The 19,282-nt window shown below is 35.7% G+C and overlaps 1 protein-coding gene across 2 annotated transcripts in view; it reads right to left on the minus strand.

Annotated features, from left to right (window-relative positions):
* The window catches only part of EVI5 (ecotropic viral integration site 5), a 204,697-nt gene that overhangs the window by 38,508 nt on the left and 146,907 nt on the right, over nucleotides 1-19,282 (minus strand). For both annotated transcript variants that reach the window (XM_065877096.1, XM_065877097.1), the window contains one exon: nucleotides 15,736-15,831. In XM_065877096.1, the coding sequence (XP_065733168.1) occupies nucleotides 15,736-15,831 (96 nt within the window). The remainder of the gene's footprint in view (nucleotides 1-15,735; nucleotides 15,832-19,282) is intronic.

Genomic DNA, 19,282 nt, shown 5'->3' on the forward strand with positions numbered 1-19,282 from the left:
TACTCATTTATCTTTTTCTGGACCCTCTGTACAGAGTGTTAGTAAGCCAAAGTTGGGGAGTTCAGTCCTTAGCTGTCAAAATTTCTCATCTACCTTCCTTAGCATCAGATGACCATATACATGGCTCATTCACCTCATGGATAAAACATGTTTTTCTGTGCCCTGTTTAAAGAATCCATGCAGAGCTGATTTTGCCAAAAAGCATCTTTATCAACTTATTAGACTGTTAGAGTATTAAACCTTGATAGGGGGACTTTCCTGGAGGTCCAGTGGTTAAGAATTCGCCTTCCACTGCAGGGGGTATGGGTTGGGGAACTAAGATCCTGCATGCTGTGCCGCTCAGCGGAAAAACAAAACAAAACAAACAAACAAAAAGATAAATCAAAGACAGCCCATGTAAAGATAATATCAATAATACTTTATAAATTTCAAATTAGTAACTCATATATAAAATTAATTTCCTTTCCAACTATTTCAATGAGGTGGTCTGGCCTGGCTGTGATTAATACAGTAGAAAAAAATAGGAAAAATATTTTAATTGAAAGAAAAACATAAAGAGAGTAACAATCATTTCTATTCATACTCCTCAGAATTGATCAATGTTAACATCTTGGAATACATGCAGCCAGATTTTTTTTTAATAAAAGTAACTGTTTCTGTAAAATTATATATGTTTGCCTTAAGCAACTTGGACAGTGGTAAAAATACAAAAATGAAAATTAAACATTAAATATTAGCTAAAATTAATAGGAAAAGAAAGTACAGTGAATGCCAAGTGTTTCTTCAATATAAGAGAGGTAATTTCCTTTTTTTAAAAAAAAACCTCTAAATTTAAGGGATAACAAAAAAACATTAAGATGTTAGAAGTCTGCATTTTTATTACATGTTTTAAATGTATGTGGTATTGATTGACTATCTTGCTGGGATATGAGTGCATTTATACCTGCTTTCATATCCCCTCTCCCTCCACTTCCAGATTTTTGTTAGCTGTTATTTTTACACTGTCAAAGTTTATTTTAAAAAAACTCTCTCACTTGTAATCATTATTCCCATATTTGTTTAGTATTAGTTCTGTATTTAAACAGATTCAATATTTACCACCCGTCTTTTCAAATAGTGCCCACATTTCACAGTTCTTTATTTTGACTTGTTTTAAGCTGGATTTCACTATCCAGTAATTTTTTCAAGATTATGAGAGTAGTATCCTAGCAATCTTTTCACACTGGAAAATGACAATCTATTTCTTCAAAATATCTGGATGACACATTGTTTAGCTATAACATTTTTGGGTCAGCCAAACTCAGAATGTTGTAGACTAGTACTAAGATAACTTTCTGTGGTGATGGAAATGTTCTCCATCTGCACTGTCTAATATGTTAGCTAGGAGCTACTGTGCAAAATGAGGCTATGACCACATTGGCTGGCTAGTGGCTATCATACTGTAGAGTGCAGCACACCCATTGCTCTGTTGATTTCTGGCATTGAATATGCTGTGAGAAATCTGGAGGACAAGTCTTAATCTTCCCATACAACTTTGTAGGTAATTTGCTCTAAGTGTTTAAGGAGCATTCTGTGTCAAATTTTCCTAGAACAGTCACCTAGCCATGAGGTTTTCTTTTAATTTGCATCTTAGAATCTTCATTAATTTCAAGGACCTCTTCTTGCTTATTTTTGAATATATCTTCCTTCTATTTGTTGTGGGATACCAATTATTCTTAGTGTTAGATTATCTGTCTGTCATCCATAAGCATTAGCTAACATACTTGGTTTTCATTCTTAACCTCTATATTCATTGTGATTATTATCTCAAGCTTTTCTTCTATGCCAATATTCCAATTTTCAGCATTGTCCATTGAATAGGCTATTCTTTTGTGGTTTCTGCAATGGTGTATTGGGCTTCAATTTATTCCCTTAGTGGTACAATCCCCTCCTTCTTACCTCAGTGCACTTTTTAATTATCTTATCTTTTGATTTCTTAATTTTACTAAATTCACATTTAGTTGTTTTATAGTATGAAGTAATTGTAATTCCTCTTACCCTTGAATTACCTTTCTTCTTGGTTGGGATGTTTCTGAATAGTATTTCTTTCTCTTTTCTCTGCTATAATAATAGAAACCAAGTTGTTGTGCCATTTCTTCTCATCATGCTCATGGCTAGGTGACTGTCTAGATATTCTAAATGCTCTAATGATATGAGTTCCTTATTAACTCTCTTTCCATCATATTTAAAATCTATTTTCTGTGCCCTCCAAGCTCAAGTTTGTTCCCATATTTCTATGGCCTGAGGGACAGCATGGGGAAAAGAAGAACCTGGTTAAACAGGGGCACTCTTTATTCTTCTGAGATTCTGTTAGATATTTTGTATTACCTAACTGGGGGCATACATGCCAAAACCTGGGTTTTAGGATTCAGATCATTTCCCAAATAGAGTGTGTTGTCCCAGGGCCTTCACTTTAGTTAAGATTCAGATGTTCACTTTCTAATCTCCTTCACTGGGTTGTTCCTTCTAGAAGTTTCTACAACTTCTCAGTCAGACAAACTCATTTTCCTTCTCTCCACATTTGGGATATGACTGAATCTTCCGGGGGTTTTGCTGACTTACCTATATATACAGCGTGGTGACATAGGAGAGAGGGAGATAGTTGAGGTTAGAAGCCAAGCCCTGCTAGGCCTCTCTGCTCTTAAATAGTTTATTTCTTTCCTTAACTGTCACTTTTAAAGTTTATTGCATTAGGGTAAGATCCTTTTCCTCTCAGGCTGCTTTTAGTGGGAAAGTATTTGCCTTTAAAAAGAAATTTACTATTTTGTTAGACGGTTAAGGTAGGAAATTATGGGATCAATTTCAGTCCACCTCTGGGGCAGCATTTAAACAAATGAATCTTTACACCTGATATTTATGTAATATTGTACATCAACTATACTTCAATAAAAAAAAGGTACTTTGAACCTACCTGTTCTTATGGCATAATAATATTAAATTCTCATGTACATGGCTGCCGCCTAAGATTCATTCAACAATTATTTTTTGATCACCTGTTACATGCCAGGCACAAGGCATACAGCAGTATGTAAGACAAACCAAGTTCTAATATATTACATGTGGGTGTGAGTTGATTTTTAAAGTGAAGGTAATTTCAGACACTAATAAGAACTACAAATAATATGGAACACAATGATGAAATAGAGAGTTACGGCATTAGGGTCCTACTTTATAAAGGTGGTCAGGGAAAATCTCTATGAGTTGGTGACTTTTTTTTTTTTTTTTTTGCGGTACGCGGGCCTCTCACTGTTGTGGCCTCTCCCATTGCGGAGCACAGGCTCTGGACGCGCAAGGCTCAGCGGCCGTGGCTCACGGGCCCAGCCGCTCCGCGGCACATGGGATCTTCCCAGACCGGGGCACGAACCCGTGTCCCCTGCATCGGCAGGCGGACTCTCAACCACTGCGCCACCAGGGAAGCCCGAGTTGGTGACTTTTAAGTTGAGATATAAATGATGAAAAGGAACGAGCCATGGGAAGATCAAGGAGCATAGCATTCCAAATGCAGGGAAGAGCAAGAGCAAAAGCCTGTAGGAATGAATGAGCTTTGGTTCTAGAAACAAAAATAAAGTTGGTGTTGCTAGAGCATGACATGAAGGGGAGTGTGGTTTACGATGCAGTCAGAGAAGTAGGCAGGAGCCAGACAACTCAAAGACTTTAAGGCCAGAGAAGGAGGGTGGCATTTTTGCTAGGTTGACCAAGTTTTCTACATTGCTGTTTTCCAATGATTCTTATTTCCATTCTAGCAATGGTTACCTCAAGTTATTTTAATGTACGCACATTAAAAAATTATAATGGTAATCATATAAATTCATATGGTATAAAAACTGAAGTTTCCCTTTCTCTTTTGCACCAAGCCCTTTATGCTCCCCAGAGGGAGCTTTGATAGGTATCACAGCAGACATCCCAATCTACTTAAACACATACACACACACATATACTTTTTAATATACACAAATGGAATTATCACTACATTCTATAATTTTTCCCATTATTATGTCTTGCAGATCTTTCTTTATTCTTTCTTAAAGATACAGACTTTTCCAAATATGGATCTACTGTGGTTTAACCATTCTCCTAATAATGAGTAGTTATCCTTGTTTTTAAATAATAATGTTAGATTTATGCATCCATCTTAAGAAGTTATATAAAGAACACACACCAAAGCTAAAATAGACAAAAGGAAATAATAAAAGAACAGGAATAAAGCGGGAAAAAAAGTTGATTGTTAAAATTTGCAATTGTTTACTAGTACTGTGCTGGCCAGTGGTATTAGAAATATTGGCTACTGCAAGTACCATTGCTTTCTCCTTTCTTGAACACCCTACAGATGTCTAACATACCACCCAATTCTGAACTGAAACTTATCGTTAGTTATTAAACTTTTATATAGTAACTTTAGAATAGGAAATCAGTACTTAATATACTTTAACATTTTAAGCCTGACAAAGTAAAACTTAAAACATGGTTTACAAATAGACATCACACCCTTAAAGGAAATAACAGAAACAATTAGTAATCTCTCTGTGCGCTCTTCATAGAGATTTCAAAATAAATCTAAGGTTATACATAGGATGTGGGTTTTTCGCTGGGAGTAGTATTACAGAAGGTTTGTGGTATTAGAAGGGTCATGACACAATGCAGGTTGCTTAGTCTCAAATGCAAGTGTAAAGCTTACATTAAAAAAATATTTTAAATTACACCCACAGATGAGAAAATGTAACGAAAAGAGAGATTACGCTACAGAAAGATATATACAAGCTCTCTCTCTGCTTTGTAAAAGTTTAACTACTTTAGAGACCATTAAAAGGCATTATCTTGACTATTTTAAAGGTTAAATGATGCTTTTTTTCAAGGCTATATTATGAAACTATGTTCAACGGTCACAGAGGCAACCATATTAACTTGAGCAGCAGGAGCACAATTTCTAAGTTCTAATTTGATATTTCAATTAAAGCAAGCTATATTAAGCAAATTATAACTGCATATGAGATGACGATAGTAGCAGAAAACACAATGATTTGAGTAAGTCTGTGACAGTCGATAAGCAATCACCGTGATTAATCAACATAACCTTACTGAAACATCAATAGCAATCACTAAGCTTTAGTAAGTTTTTACTGATTTGTACTTTGCCTTAAGAAAAATTAATCAGAATAGTAAATGTGGTAAATGGTAGCCTCTCCATGACTTCAAGGTGACTCATTTGAAACATCTAAAACCAAATCGTACTCATATCACATACTATTGCTAAGTTTCTAAAACAGTTTCCTGTAATTTCAAGTCACAGACAAAAAGGTTTGACTATTCTTTATGTTTTAGTAACTAGAAAAAAAGTACATATAAATACTTTTAAGAAATAATAAGGTAAGTTGAAAAGTATGGAAGGGAGGAAATAAATCAAAATTTTTTCTCACTACTAAGACTGATTTAATTCCATTTCAGAAGAGAAGTACATCCCACACATCGTTAAAGTGATGTTTCTTACAGGATCAGCTAAATACACACATGATAAATCAGCATTTGTACAAGGTCCAAAAGCTAGAAAATATTTCTTATAAATCAGTTTAATTAAAAACAGATCAAATTTTGTGACCAATATTTAAAATTCTATCTAATTCCAGGGGTTCCTAAAAACCATGGAATTATATAAACTATTTTTTAATTTTTAAAAAAATTTTGTTTTTTTTTTTTTTTTGGCCACGCCACACAGTTTGTGGGATCTTAGTTCCTTGACCAGGGATTGAACCCAGGCCCCTGGCAGTGAAAGTGTGGAGTCCTAGCCACTGAGCCACCAGGAAATTCCCATAAACTATTTTTTATAACAGACGTTTTCTCAAATAGTTAGATTTACAGAAAAATTGAGAGGATAAGAGTACTATATACTCCCTTGCACTGTTTCCCCTGTTAATAATATCTTCCATGTTGTTACAATTAATGAACTAATATCGATACATTGTTACTAACTAAAGTCCAAAGTTTATTCAGATTTTCTTAGGGTTTTTTTTTTTTTAAACCCAATGTTCTTTTTCTGTTCTAGGATCCTATGCAGGATACCACATTACATTTAGTTGTCATGTCTCCTTAGGTTTCTCTTGGCTGGGACAGTTTCTCAGACTTTCTATGTTTTTGATGACCCTGACAGCTTAGAGGAGTACTGGTCAGGTGTTTTGCCAGATGCCCTACTATTGAAATTTGTCTGATATTCTTCTCATAGTAAGAATGTGATTATGGGCTACTGGAAGACCACAGAGGTAAAGTGCCATTTTGTCACATCCTATCAAGAGTATATTACTAGCAGTGTGATTTACAACTGGTGATGCTGATTTGATCATCTGGGTGAGGTAGTGTTTGTCAGGTTTCTCCAAAAAAGTTACTTTTTTTCCTTACCCTTTCCATATTGGACCCCTTGGAAGGAAGTCACTGTGCACAGGCTACACTTAAAAGAATAGAAATTTATGCTTCCCTTCTGAAGGCAGAGTATCTACAAAAGTTATATGGAATTCTTCTGCATAGAGATTTATCTCTTCCTCCTCATTTATTAATTTATTCAATCATTATTGATATCAGTATGGATTCATGGATATTTATTTTATACCTTGAATTATAATCCACTACTATGTTAATTATTTTTTCCTATTTTAAATATTGTTCCACCTTTGGCCACTGGGAGCTTTTTCAGTTGGCTCCTCTCTGTCCCTTTAACATATTCCTGTTAATGTAGGGTTTCGTTTTGTTTTGTTTTGGAACACTTCCATACTTTCTGACACTGCAAGATACTCCAGGCTCATCTTGTATATTTCCTGTTCTAGTCCTGGAATCAGCTATTTCTCTCAGGAACCTTGGTTTCTGTTATTGGAGAATGGTATTAGAAACCAAAATCTGTGTGCTAGGTGTACATAAACTAATTTTTATTTTTATTTTGAAAAGTTTTTGGCCACGCCACATGGCTTGAGGGATCTTAGTTCCCCTACCAGGGACTGAACCCGGGCCATAGCAGTGAAAGTGCCAAGTCCTCACCACTGGACCACCAGGGAATTCTCTAAACTAATTTTAATAACACCAAGATGATCACTGGTAGCATGGTACTTTAAGGGTCTAACCTATCTTCACTAATTCTTTAGATACTATTATGGACTGGTCTTGAGTAAGTGAATGATATCCTTCATTCCTAGATATAGCAAATTTAAAAACCTCTAGATACTTAATCTCTTTATATTTAACTGCATACTAAAGTTGGAGATCAGAGAATCATCTCTGAGCACTTCAGTAAAAAAAAAAAAAATTTTTTTTAAAGTTTTTAATACCTAATGACTAGATAGCAAGCTGAGTAAAATATTCTGTATACCTAACTCCCTTTGTTGAGAATCAGCATTAAGACTAGATAAGATTATAGAAGTTATTTTTCTAATTTAAAAATGCTTAAAATTTTGAGAAAAATCATTAAAGAAAAATGAAAAATATTTTAATGTTTAAATAAGTTGCTCAAAACAGAAACCACTGTACTTAAAGGGGGAAAAAAAAGTCCTCCAAAAATAAGTTTGTTAGTCAAGAGGTGGCATATAAACTACCACCTGCTGTGAAACTATTAACAAATGAGCTCAGGAAATCAGAAAGCACAAACTGATCACAAAGCTTCATGCTAAACTCCATCCTTTAGTAATGTCATTGTAATTTTACATTATTAAAATTTTATTTGTTAAATGGTAAAGATTTTTATCACTTCCTCTCTATCTCTGTCAAAACTGCATACTGAGCTGGGCACACTGATTTAAATCTAACTCCCTCATTTTATGTCAGAACAGAATTTTGAGTGGGTGTTTCTTAAGCCAAGAGCGGTTGGGGTATTGCCCATCTGAGGCATCCCTAGAGGTTATCTGTTGGGCAAAGTAATGAAAATGGGTAAATGTTACTGGGTACCAGGAAAAGAACACAAAGTTGGATTTGCGTAGAACTAAACTGTTTTAAACTTAAAACTTTTCATTATTTATAACAAAGCAGCATTAACTTTATAGATGTGCTCAGCCCACAGAAGCTTTTAATATGGTTATGACAAATTAATATGTTTACCTTTATAAAAATCAAAACACAAACTCAATTCCAGGTTAAATATCACAAGGCTTGGGTTCAATTTTCATCTATTTTCCTCAACTAACTGAGCAAAAATTAACTTTTCTGTGTTTTGTTCCACTACTTGGAAAATGGAGAAAGTGTGATTTAGCATTAACGTAAAAATAAAGTCCTCAACTAATAAATAACATTTGGATCAATAGAATAAAGGTGGAAAATTCCACTAAGAGGAGGAGGAAACAATTTTTAACCACCATTTCCTCCCATCTAAATACTATGAATTCCTACAAGCATTTTTTTCTGAATCAAGTTCAAATGAATCCTTTTTTTTTTTTTTTTTTTTTTTTTTTTTTAAATTTTATTTATTTATGGCTGTGTTGGGTCTTCGTTTCTGTGCGAGGGCTTTCTCTAGTTGTGGCAAGTGCGGGCCACTCTTCATCACGGTGCACGGGCCTCTCACTATCGCGGCCTCTCTTGTTGCGGAGCACAGGCTCCAGATGTGCAGGCTCAGTAATTGTGGCTCACGGGCCCAGTCGCTCTGCGGCATGTGGGATCTTCCCAGACCAGGGCTCGAACCCGTGTCCCCTGCATTGGCAGGCAGACTCTCAACCACTGCGCCACCAGGGAAGCCCCCAAATGAATCCTTTTAATAGGTTTAAATGTCATCTAACTGATGACTCCTATGCTCAAAACCCTCCCATGACTTTCTACCTTACTCAGAGAAGGGCCAAAGTTCTTAGGCCCTATGTAATCTGCCCTATTTACCTCTCATACTTCCTCTAACTTCCTCTCTTACTCCACTCAGGGTCTCAGAGATGCCCCTGGCTTTAGGCCCTTTGTCCTTACTATTCCCTTATCAGGGTATTTCTACCACAAATCTGCATGAATCTTTGTTTAAATATCCCCTTCTAGCGAGCTTGCCTGACCACATTATTTAAAATAGCAATGGTTCCCTACGCTCAACACCCCAACCCTCTCCTTTTCCTACATTTTTCTCTCCGTTGTATTCATCATCTTCTAAATTACACACTATACGATTCATTTATTTTGTTCATCCTACTTCTTCCTCTACCATTAAGCTTGATGAGGAAAGGGACTTTTCGTGTGTTTTGTTCACTAATTCTTATAAAGTGTGTAGAGTAGTGACTAGCACATAGTAGGTACCCCGTAAGTATCTGTTGAATTGAAATTGATACCACATTTAAATTAATAATTTAATCTGTTCTTCACATCTAGGCTTTTAAATGAGAATGATTAAAATAATGTGAGATGGTATAAGAGAGATCTATAACAAAGGGGGTTAAACAGCAGAGACACAACAAAATTGGCTGGATTGGCATCATCAGCGAAGGCTGATCACAGCATGTCAAACTTAATCTGACCTTTGAAATGATAAGCAAGAACAAAGGAGGAGAGAAGAAAAACAGAGTGAATCTCAATGACATATTTAAAGAGTTCTTAACTAGTTTATTATGGCTCAAGCACAGGTATATGCTGGGAAAAGTGGGAAATGAAGCTAGAAAGGGAGGCAAGAATCAGAGCAGGAAGGGGCTCGTGAGTACAGCCAGAATTTGAACTGTGTCCCGAAAGCCATGGGAAGCTACTGAAAGATTTAAGTGAGGAAAAGGGAACCAGTAGTAACAAAGTTATAGGAGGCAGTTGATCTACCAAGAAAATCCATATAACTAACATGACAGTACCTGTAATACTAAAGAAAAAAACTTTCATTTTAATCCTGGGAAGAATTTAAGTTAGAGGGGGTTCTTAAACATACAACAAAATCTCATTTAAAAATCTTCTTTATGCTTCAGTTTCCTCCACTATAAAATGGGGATACTAACAATAATGTCATATGTAAAGATTAAATAAGTGAATATATTTAAATGGCTAATAGTACTGCCTGGCATGTTTTAAGTATTCAATGATGCTAGCTATTAATACTTTAATTATTAGTATTCTGGAAGAAATAAAGTTACAGATAATATGGTAAAACATGATAAATACATAAAAAATGAAAAGTTAAATAGGGCTTACACTGGACAGAAACAAGTTCAATCAAAAAAAAAAAAAAACCAGCCAAAACAATTCTTAATTTCCAGCTATATCTAATTCTTGGAAAGGGATAAATTCATTATCTGGGGTGGGTAAACACTATCTTGAAGGGAACTCAAAAGACTTTCTGCACTTTCCATTCTGGTTGTAATTTTTGGAAGCCCTTACAATGCTGAGTGTGATCTTTTATAAAAGGTCATTGATAAACTGATTTGCTGGAAACTAGTTAGGGAGGAAAGAACACTTGACACATGCTTTCTCATTTAATACCAACTCTAAAGCAGATAACTTTAGGACCCTTAGTTTTGAACGAGTAAATTCAAAATCAGGTTAAATAACCTGTCAGACAAGACAGCTAATAAGTAGTTTGTCTTCAAAATCTACTCTCAACCAATCAACAAAATCTCTAGCAATTATAAGAAAATAGAAAGATAAAAGTTGTGACCACAGAGTTATTTAGGATTCTAAAATCCTCTTGTTCCCAATAATAATTAAATTTATTGACTTTCTATTCTGATCAGGGTATGTCATATATTTATTTTTGCAGGCTACTTATAGAAATTCCACTTAGCCTGAGCCATTCAATTAGCTTGTAAAGTATATGTACAGGTAGGAAGAAAAAAAATTCTCCTTTAAAAGACAACAATTGGCATCCTCTCACAGGTAATTAAAGCCATTAACACCAATAAATGTACATAAATTTTCAGAGGTTTAAATTCTACTCAATGATATTGCAAAGAAGGGACCCAGACTCAATCATTCCTTCTGTATAATGATAAATGCACTTAGGCAGAGTCTGAATTCATTTTATCCTTCCTTGTCAGTAGTGACCTAATGATTAAAAAAAAATGCAAATTGATGCATGTGTGAATACAGTGATAATCTCTGAATTTAAAAAATTTGGGGCTTCCCTGGTGGCTCAGTGGTTGAGAGTCCGCTTGCCGATGCAGGGGACACGGGTTCGTGCCCCAGTCCGGGAAGATCCCACATGCCACGGAGTGGCTGGGCCCGTGAGCCATGGCCACTGAGCCTGCACGTCCGGAGCCTGTGCTCCGCAACGGGAGAGGCCACAGCAGTGAGAGGCCCGCGTACCGCCAAAAAAAAAAAAAAAAAAATTGAATGCTCAAATTACATACATTAAAAATCACTTATTGTAAAAACAACAGATGAGCAAATTATTATATTAATTTCTTCAAATACAAATATTTGAATGATGGTTATATACTAAGCATTATATACCAACACTGAGAAATACAGCAACTGAATAAAACAGGCAAAAATTCCTCTCTTACGGAGCTTTCATTCTGGTGGGGGGATGTGGACAACAACAACGAACATGTATAATTTATGGCAAGAAATAACTGTTTTGAAGAAATATAAAGCAGCATAAGAGTACAGTGATTAGGATATGAATATTATTTTAGATAGAAATTTGGCCAAAGGAGCTTTATGTAAGAAAACAATAGAGATCTGAATGAAGTGAGATTATACAGTATTTGAAGTTCATAATGATAACTCTGAATTGTCAAAAAATATTAAAATGATATACATGATATATTTTTAAATATTTCATGGCACCTTGGAGTTCAACCTCTGAATTCTATTATAGGGGTATGATCTGCTCTAAATAAGTATTACAGTAGATGGTGACTAAAATCCATTAAGAAGTGTAATTCTGTTTGAGAAGGAGGAAACCTCAGCAATATAACTTTTACAAATAGTTCAGGAAAATGGCTAGAACCTGAAAGCTGTTACACTTTAAAAAAGGTTAAATTCACTCTGAGACACTAATATAAAACAGCTCCTCCAAAGATGGTGGGAAAGGCATTATTATAAAGAACATTAAGTATATTACAAATGTAGTTATCTCAGATTAACATGGGGAGGGTGGTGATTATGAACTTTAAACCAGACCTGAAAGTTTCAAGTTGACTGAAGGATCTTTGAAAATAAATTTAATAAACTTCAACCTCATAAGTATATCTACTACAGAATGCTACAGTGTGTATAAAAATGAGTATTTCCTCATCTAAATGAAACATTCACGAAAGTACAATTTTCATAACTACATTAAAAAAAGCAGGCTTTAATTTTATCAACAACTAATTACATAATTATGTAATTTATTAAATGAAGGGTTTGAAAGAATTTGGTTTGTGGGAAAAAGTTTTATTCACAAGAGAGCAGGAGTAATTGGAAGAGTTGGTCTGAAGAGATCTGAAGTACAAAAATATTTGACTGAGTTCTCCCCCTAGTGGAACTTGAAAATGATCTAAGATATTTCCATGAATAAAAATAACCTAAAATGTATTACTCTTACAATTGAAAAGGAGTTTCAGGTTTTAACAAAAGATCTATTTATGGATCTTAACCTGCATATAATAAATAAATGAATGAATGAAGTTTGAATCATTAAGATGTTTACTGAAAACACATTTATCAAATGTCTTAATGGCAAACTAGCCATGGAGAACTCAGTAAAAGCAGAAATACCTAAAAAGCAGAGGACTAGGGGATACAGAAAAACACAGCAATTTTTTGAAGACATAATAGCATGTAGAATGATACAGAATTTTAAAAGAATATAGAAACTTTGTAAAGAGGGGTGTGTGTGTGTGTGTGTGTGTGTGTGTGTGTAGGAGGTGGGGAGAGAGGATGGGGTGGTAATGGTCAAAGAAGAGGCTAGAAATGCAAGTCTGGACAATAATGAAAAGATAAGGTTTTTATGTTTTAGAAAGAAAATTCTGGTGGCTCTGTGGAAGAGCTCAGGGTGGAGAAAAAGAAGCTGGACAGGAAGTTGTGACGTTCAGGTGGGGACGAAGGCAGATGAATGAAGGGAGTGGCAGGGGGGAATAGAAAGGCCATGAAAGATTTTTTTTAAAGTTTCTGAAATGAGTAAAATTACCTTTGATTTAGTTTTAGATTTACTCACGACTTTTATCTTTTGAAGAAATTGAAGAGTTGGACATGGTACTTTAATCTGTACGAATTATCAAGAATTATCTGAAGGCAAATCTATATGAGTAGGTGAGCAGGTGAAACGCTGGTAGGCATGTTAGCTAGCAGAAGCACTTTGTAAAAATAATTTGGTACTCCCAAGTGAAGTTGAAAGTTTGCATACGTAGCCTTGATAAATATGGCATAACGTTAAGAAAAGCATAAGTGAAGTTCCTACTAAGCTGAATAATTCAAGACGAGATGATACCACTGAACAAGCCTTGAGATACAAAAGAATAAAAACATTTTGGCTGGAATAGGAACACATTTGATTTTAAACGTGTTGAATTTGAAGGTCCTGTACAAGTTCCAGGAGGAGTTCTCTACTGTCCATTAAACATACTGGTCTACTGATCAAAAGACACAATAAATTAAAAACAACAATGACAAATGACAAGTTACAAAGTGGGAGTAGCTATCTGTAAAACATAAAATCAACTTGGAAAGAACTACGCGTACATAAGAAAAAGATAATCCTAAAGAAAAGACATACACAAAAGACTTTAATAGGCACTTTATAAAAGATGAAATCCCAACTGCCAACCTCATTAGTAATCCAGCAAATACAAATTAAAACCATGATGAAATACCATTGCATACCCACCAGACTGGCACAAATTAAAGCATCTGACACCACCAAGTGTTGGGGAGGATGTGGAACAACAGGACTTTCGTAGGCTGTGGTTGGCAGTTAAAGTGGTACAAACACTTTGGAAAATAAAACTGAAGATCTGCATGCTTTATGACCCAGCCATTCCACACCCTGGCATCATGCTACAGAAACGTGTGCACACGTAGTCAGTATAGTGTACAAGATTGCTTCCGATCTCAGCATTGTGTATAACAGTCCCAATCTGGAAATTTACAAATGACCACTAATATCAGAGTGGATATGTACGCTGTGACATATTCATGAAATGGAACATGTTGCAACAATAAAAATCATGACTCATTAAAACAGTGCTGAACAAAGAAAGAAGAGAGACAAATGAAAATATTCAGCATGACTCTATACGAAATTCAGAAATAGGGAAAACTAAACTGTGTGGATGAGAGATGCATACAAAGATGACACCACTAAAAGGAAAAGCAGAGGAGTGACTGCTATAAAATTTGGCATAAGGGAAAAGGGTGTGATTGGGTAGACTTCTGGAATATAGGCAATATTCTGTATCTTGACCCAAGTAGTGGTTACATGGATACTGTTTTTATACATATTATAATGTAGCTTTGTTTTATGAACTTTTCTGTTTACTGTCTTCATAATTTTTTTTTAAAGGTGTAAGATTATTGATTAGGGGAAACATGCTAGGATGGAGATAGATTAGAATTCATTGTTATACACTGAGTAGTTTTTAAAAAGCCAAAAAACTTGGATGCTCAGAGGAATACAAACACTCAGAACTGAGGAAAAAAAGACTGAAAACAAAGTTCAACAAGAAAGAAGAAGAGAGTCAAAAGAGGGTGGTGCTAGGAAAATTCTGCAGCCCACAGAATGAGAGGAAATATCTGCAAAAATATCTCTTTATATCTGATATGGGATTGACACTGAGAATATATAAGAAACTTCCACAACTCAACAACAACCCATTTAAAAACTGGGCAAAAGACTTGAACTGCCATTTCTCTGAAGAAGACATAATGCCAAATAAGCACAATGAAAAGATGGTCAACATTATTAATCATTAGAGAAACTCAAATCAAAACCACAATGAGATACCACTTCATATCCATTAAGATGGGTGTTAAAAAAAAAACAAACAACAGAAAATTAACAAGTATTGGTGAGGCTGTGGAAAAACTAGTCCCTGCGCATTGCTGGTGGGAATGTAAAATGGTGCAGCTGCTGTGGAAAACAGTATAACAATTCCTCAGAAAATTAAACACAGAATTACCACCTGATTCAGCAATTCCACTTCTGGGTATGAATGAAAACAGAAATGAAAACAAGGATTCAAACAGCTATTTGTACGCTCACATTCATAGCAGCATTATTCACAATAGCCAAAAGGCAGAAGCAATCTAAGTGTTCGTCAATGAATGAATAAACAAAACGTAGTATGCACACACAACAGAATATTATTCAGCCTTTAAAATGAAGGAAATTCTGACACATATTACAACATAAATGAACCTTGATGACGTTATGCTAAGTGAAATAAGCCAGTCACAGAAAGACAAATATCCTATGATTTCATCAATACTTATATAAGATACTTAGAGTAGTCAAATTCAGAGACAGAAAGGACAATGGTGGTTTCCAGGGGTTGAGGAAAGAGGGGAATGGGGAGTTGTTTAATGGGTACAAAGTTTCAGTTTTGCAAGGTAAAGAGTTCTGGAAATTGGCTGCACAACAATGAGAATGCACTTAATGTCACAGACTGTATACATTAAAATTGTAAATTTTACAACAATACGTGAATTTTTACCACAATAGAAAAAAATGGACTTGGAAATGAATAAGTGTTGAAAATAGAAGCATAGTCATTAGGATGAAGACATAAGTCACTATTCAGGTGCAGAGGGAAGGGGAAATAACTGCATTATTTTTACATGTACTTTATTATTTTCATGTGTTACCTGGATTTCAAGCTCAGCAATGTGCTGCTGTAGTTCAGCCACAGCAGCTATGCTATCTGCTTCCCGGAGTCTCACAGCCATCACTTCTTCCTTGTTCTAGGGTGGTAAACAAACCAAACCAAAAATAAACCAAACCATTAATAAAACATAAACACTTGTAACATGCCTCAAATTTAGAAAGTGACAAATAAACCCATGATTAAATGAGAGAAAAAATGCCATTATATCCTGAACTTGGTATAAAATGAAGAATAAATGTACAGAATAACATTCCATCTCACTGTAGTGGCCTCTCCCGCTGTGGAGCACAGGCTCCGGATGCGCAGGCTCAGCAGCCATGGCTCACGGGCCCAGCCGCTCCGCGGCATGTGGGATCTTCCCGGACTGGGGCACGAACCCGTGTCCCCTGCATCGGCAGGCACACTCTCAACCACTGCGCCACCAGGGAAGCCCTGCTCAAACTTTTAAACTAAAAGTTAACTTAATTAAAACTGGTGACTGTGAAAGCTGTTAATTTTTTAACCAAGAACAATTACTGAGAACTTTCAAACACGTAACTAGGACAACAGATTAACAGGGAATATAAAAACTAAGAGTATGATAGCTAGATAATATTTTTTAAATTACATTTTTTCTGAGGCCATGAAAGTTAATGAGTATTTACGTTATACTACATTTTTTCTGAGGCAATGAACTTTAATGAGTATTTACATTACACTACAAAGGAAAGTAACAGAAATTAGATTATATCATAATTCTAATCTTCCTAGGAAAAGCATAATATCAATTCTACCACTTCAATATTTCACAAACAAAAAGCTCTAAAATTGTATTCTACAATATCCATGCTAAATAATAATGATCCAGCAGTAACAAAATATGAAGAAAGACAGAGGAAAATGGGGTATACAAAAATATTTTGCTCCTTCATTAACTTCAGTTGAAATTTAGCAATCATTTAGTATCAAAAATGTGCATCATGGTGACCATAGGAGAAATTTAGCACCTGACAGTAATATAATATCAAAAATTTAAAAATACTAAATTTAGTAAAAATATAATAATTAAACTTTTAAATTAAAAAAATAGGGCTTCCTTGGTGGCACAGTGGTTGAGAGTCCGCCCGCCGATGCAGGGGACGTGGGTTCGAGCCGGTCCGGGAAGATCCCACATGCCGCAGAGCAGTTGGGCCCGTGAGCCATGGCCGCTGAGCCTGCGCGTCCAGAGCCTGTGCTCCGCAACGGGAGAGGCCACAACAGTGAGAGGCCCGCGTACCACACACACACACACACACACACACACACACACACACACACACACACACACAAAAATATATATCTATTTTGCCGCGGAGCAACTAAGCTCGTGCACCGCAAGTACTGAGCCAGCACTCCAGAGCCCCCGCACCACAACCACTGAGCCCCCGCACCACAACCACTGAGCCCCCATACCACTACTGAAGCCCGTGCTCCGCAACAAGAGAAGCCACCTCAACGAGAAGCCTGCACACCGCAACAAAGAGTAGCCCCCGCTCGCCGCAACTAAAGAAAACCTGCACGCAGCAACAAAGACCCAATGCAGCCAAAAATAAATAAATTTAAAAAATATATAAATATATATATCAATCTTAGATATGATACCGGTACATCACTACAAGCAAATACTGCTTTAAATATTTTGCCATTTTGTACATGGCCAGAAAGTGTAGTCTCTGTACCCAGTGCTGTGATGGAAAGTGCTTAACGACCAGCTCTCAAGCAAGTGTGTGTATGTGTGCGTGTGTACACATGTGTTTGTATGTACATTTATTATATATTTTAATATAGACTGAAATAGAAGATGTATCATATACAACACACAGTTAATAAGATATATAATGCTATTATAAATTCTATGTAGTCAATATACTCTCAGAGAATGCTTTCACTAATTTTTGCAAAACTATTGTATCCATAGGTCATCTACCACTGAAAATGAGGAAAAGTGAAGTATGGATATGAATGTTGGTTAATTTTTGTTCAAGTTATCTATTCTGATAATAGAATTATTATCATTCTGATAACAGTAATCAAACACTGAAAGATGATTTCCTCAATATTTTTGTGCTATTCATAATGTAAAGACTAAAGATACAACAGATTTTTAAGCTTTAATCTGCATTAACAGTCTAGAGCAGGAGTCAAAAACTTTTCCTTAAAGGGCCAGATAGTAAATAATTTTAGACTTGTGGGTCGTACAGTCTATCACAACCACTCTATCTGCCACTGGAGTGTGAAAGTGGCCATATACAATATATAAATGAATGGGAAAGGTTGTATTCCAATAAAACTTTATTTACAAAAACAGGCAGCCAGACAGATTTGGGACATGGTCTATAGTTTGCCAACTTCTGGTCTTGATAATCCACAAAACAATAAATCAAGCCCTGATTTGTAGTTTGCCAATGTATGTGGTGTAAATACTCCCATCATGGCTCCTTTCAAGTTAACATAGCATTAGTGAACATTAATGAATATAACATGAGTAGCACACATTGGTATTTCCACTAAACAGATACAAATAGGTATAAATAATCTTAAAAGCACAGATAATAGTAAAATGTAAAAATAATTAGGAAATGATGACATTTGAGTATTTACTACCATAATTTGTCTAATCATGTTGAATAATTTAATTTTTAATATGGCTGTTTAACAAATTTGCCACTAAATTCCTGAAAATTTACTGGGGTGGCCAAAAAGTTCGTTCAGGTTTTTCCATAACATCTTGTAACAATCGGTTCTTGCAAGCCTTTACTAGCCAGCTCCAGCACACCTCTGTGTCTATGTTTAATAAAGTTCAAATCTCTTTCTGTCACTCTCTAACTTTAAACACTTTAATGGTACTCCACAGATCTTGAGATAACAGGTTCTTTTACTGGTGTCCAAGATTCTGTATGATTTGGCTCCCTATTTACTGCTCTAGCTTTATATCTCACCAGTATTCCTCACCACACACTTCCCTCCAACTAGAATGAACTTCCTCAGTTCAAGCAAAAAACCTATTGTTCCTTTTCACTTTTGCTCTTCACATGTGCTATTCCCTTTGTCTACTGAACTCTGCTGCCTTTCCTTGACTACTTCCTACATATCCTTAAGGTCTCAGCTTAATCATTCCTTAGTTAGCTTTGCTTGAACCATAACCGTAACACTAAATGCCCATTATAGTATTCTATATACCTCCTCAATCATAGCACTACTCATACTGCATTGTAACGGTGTGTTTGTCTATATCCTTTGCTAAGAGAAAGCCCCTTGAGGACAGTGATCTCTCTCCAACAGCCAGCACTACCTTGCAACCATGTGAGTGGGACACCTAAAAAACCTCATCCTTTAGCTTTAGCGAAGCCTTTAGATGACTGTAGCTTCATGAGACTCTCAATCATAACCACTTGATTAAACTGCTCCTGAATTTCTGATCCACAGAAACCCTAGGATATTAGTGGTTACTGCTATTTTAAGCCACTAAGTTTTAGAGGTAATTTGTTAAATAGCAATAGATAACTAAT

The sequence above is a fragment of the Phocoena phocoena genome, chromosome 1 (assembly GCF_963924675.1).
Source record: "Phocoena phocoena chromosome 1, mPhoPho1.1, whole genome shotgun sequence".
Taxonomy (NCBI): Eukaryota; Metazoa; Chordata; class Mammalia; order Artiodactyla; family Phocoenidae; genus Phocoena; species Phocoena phocoena.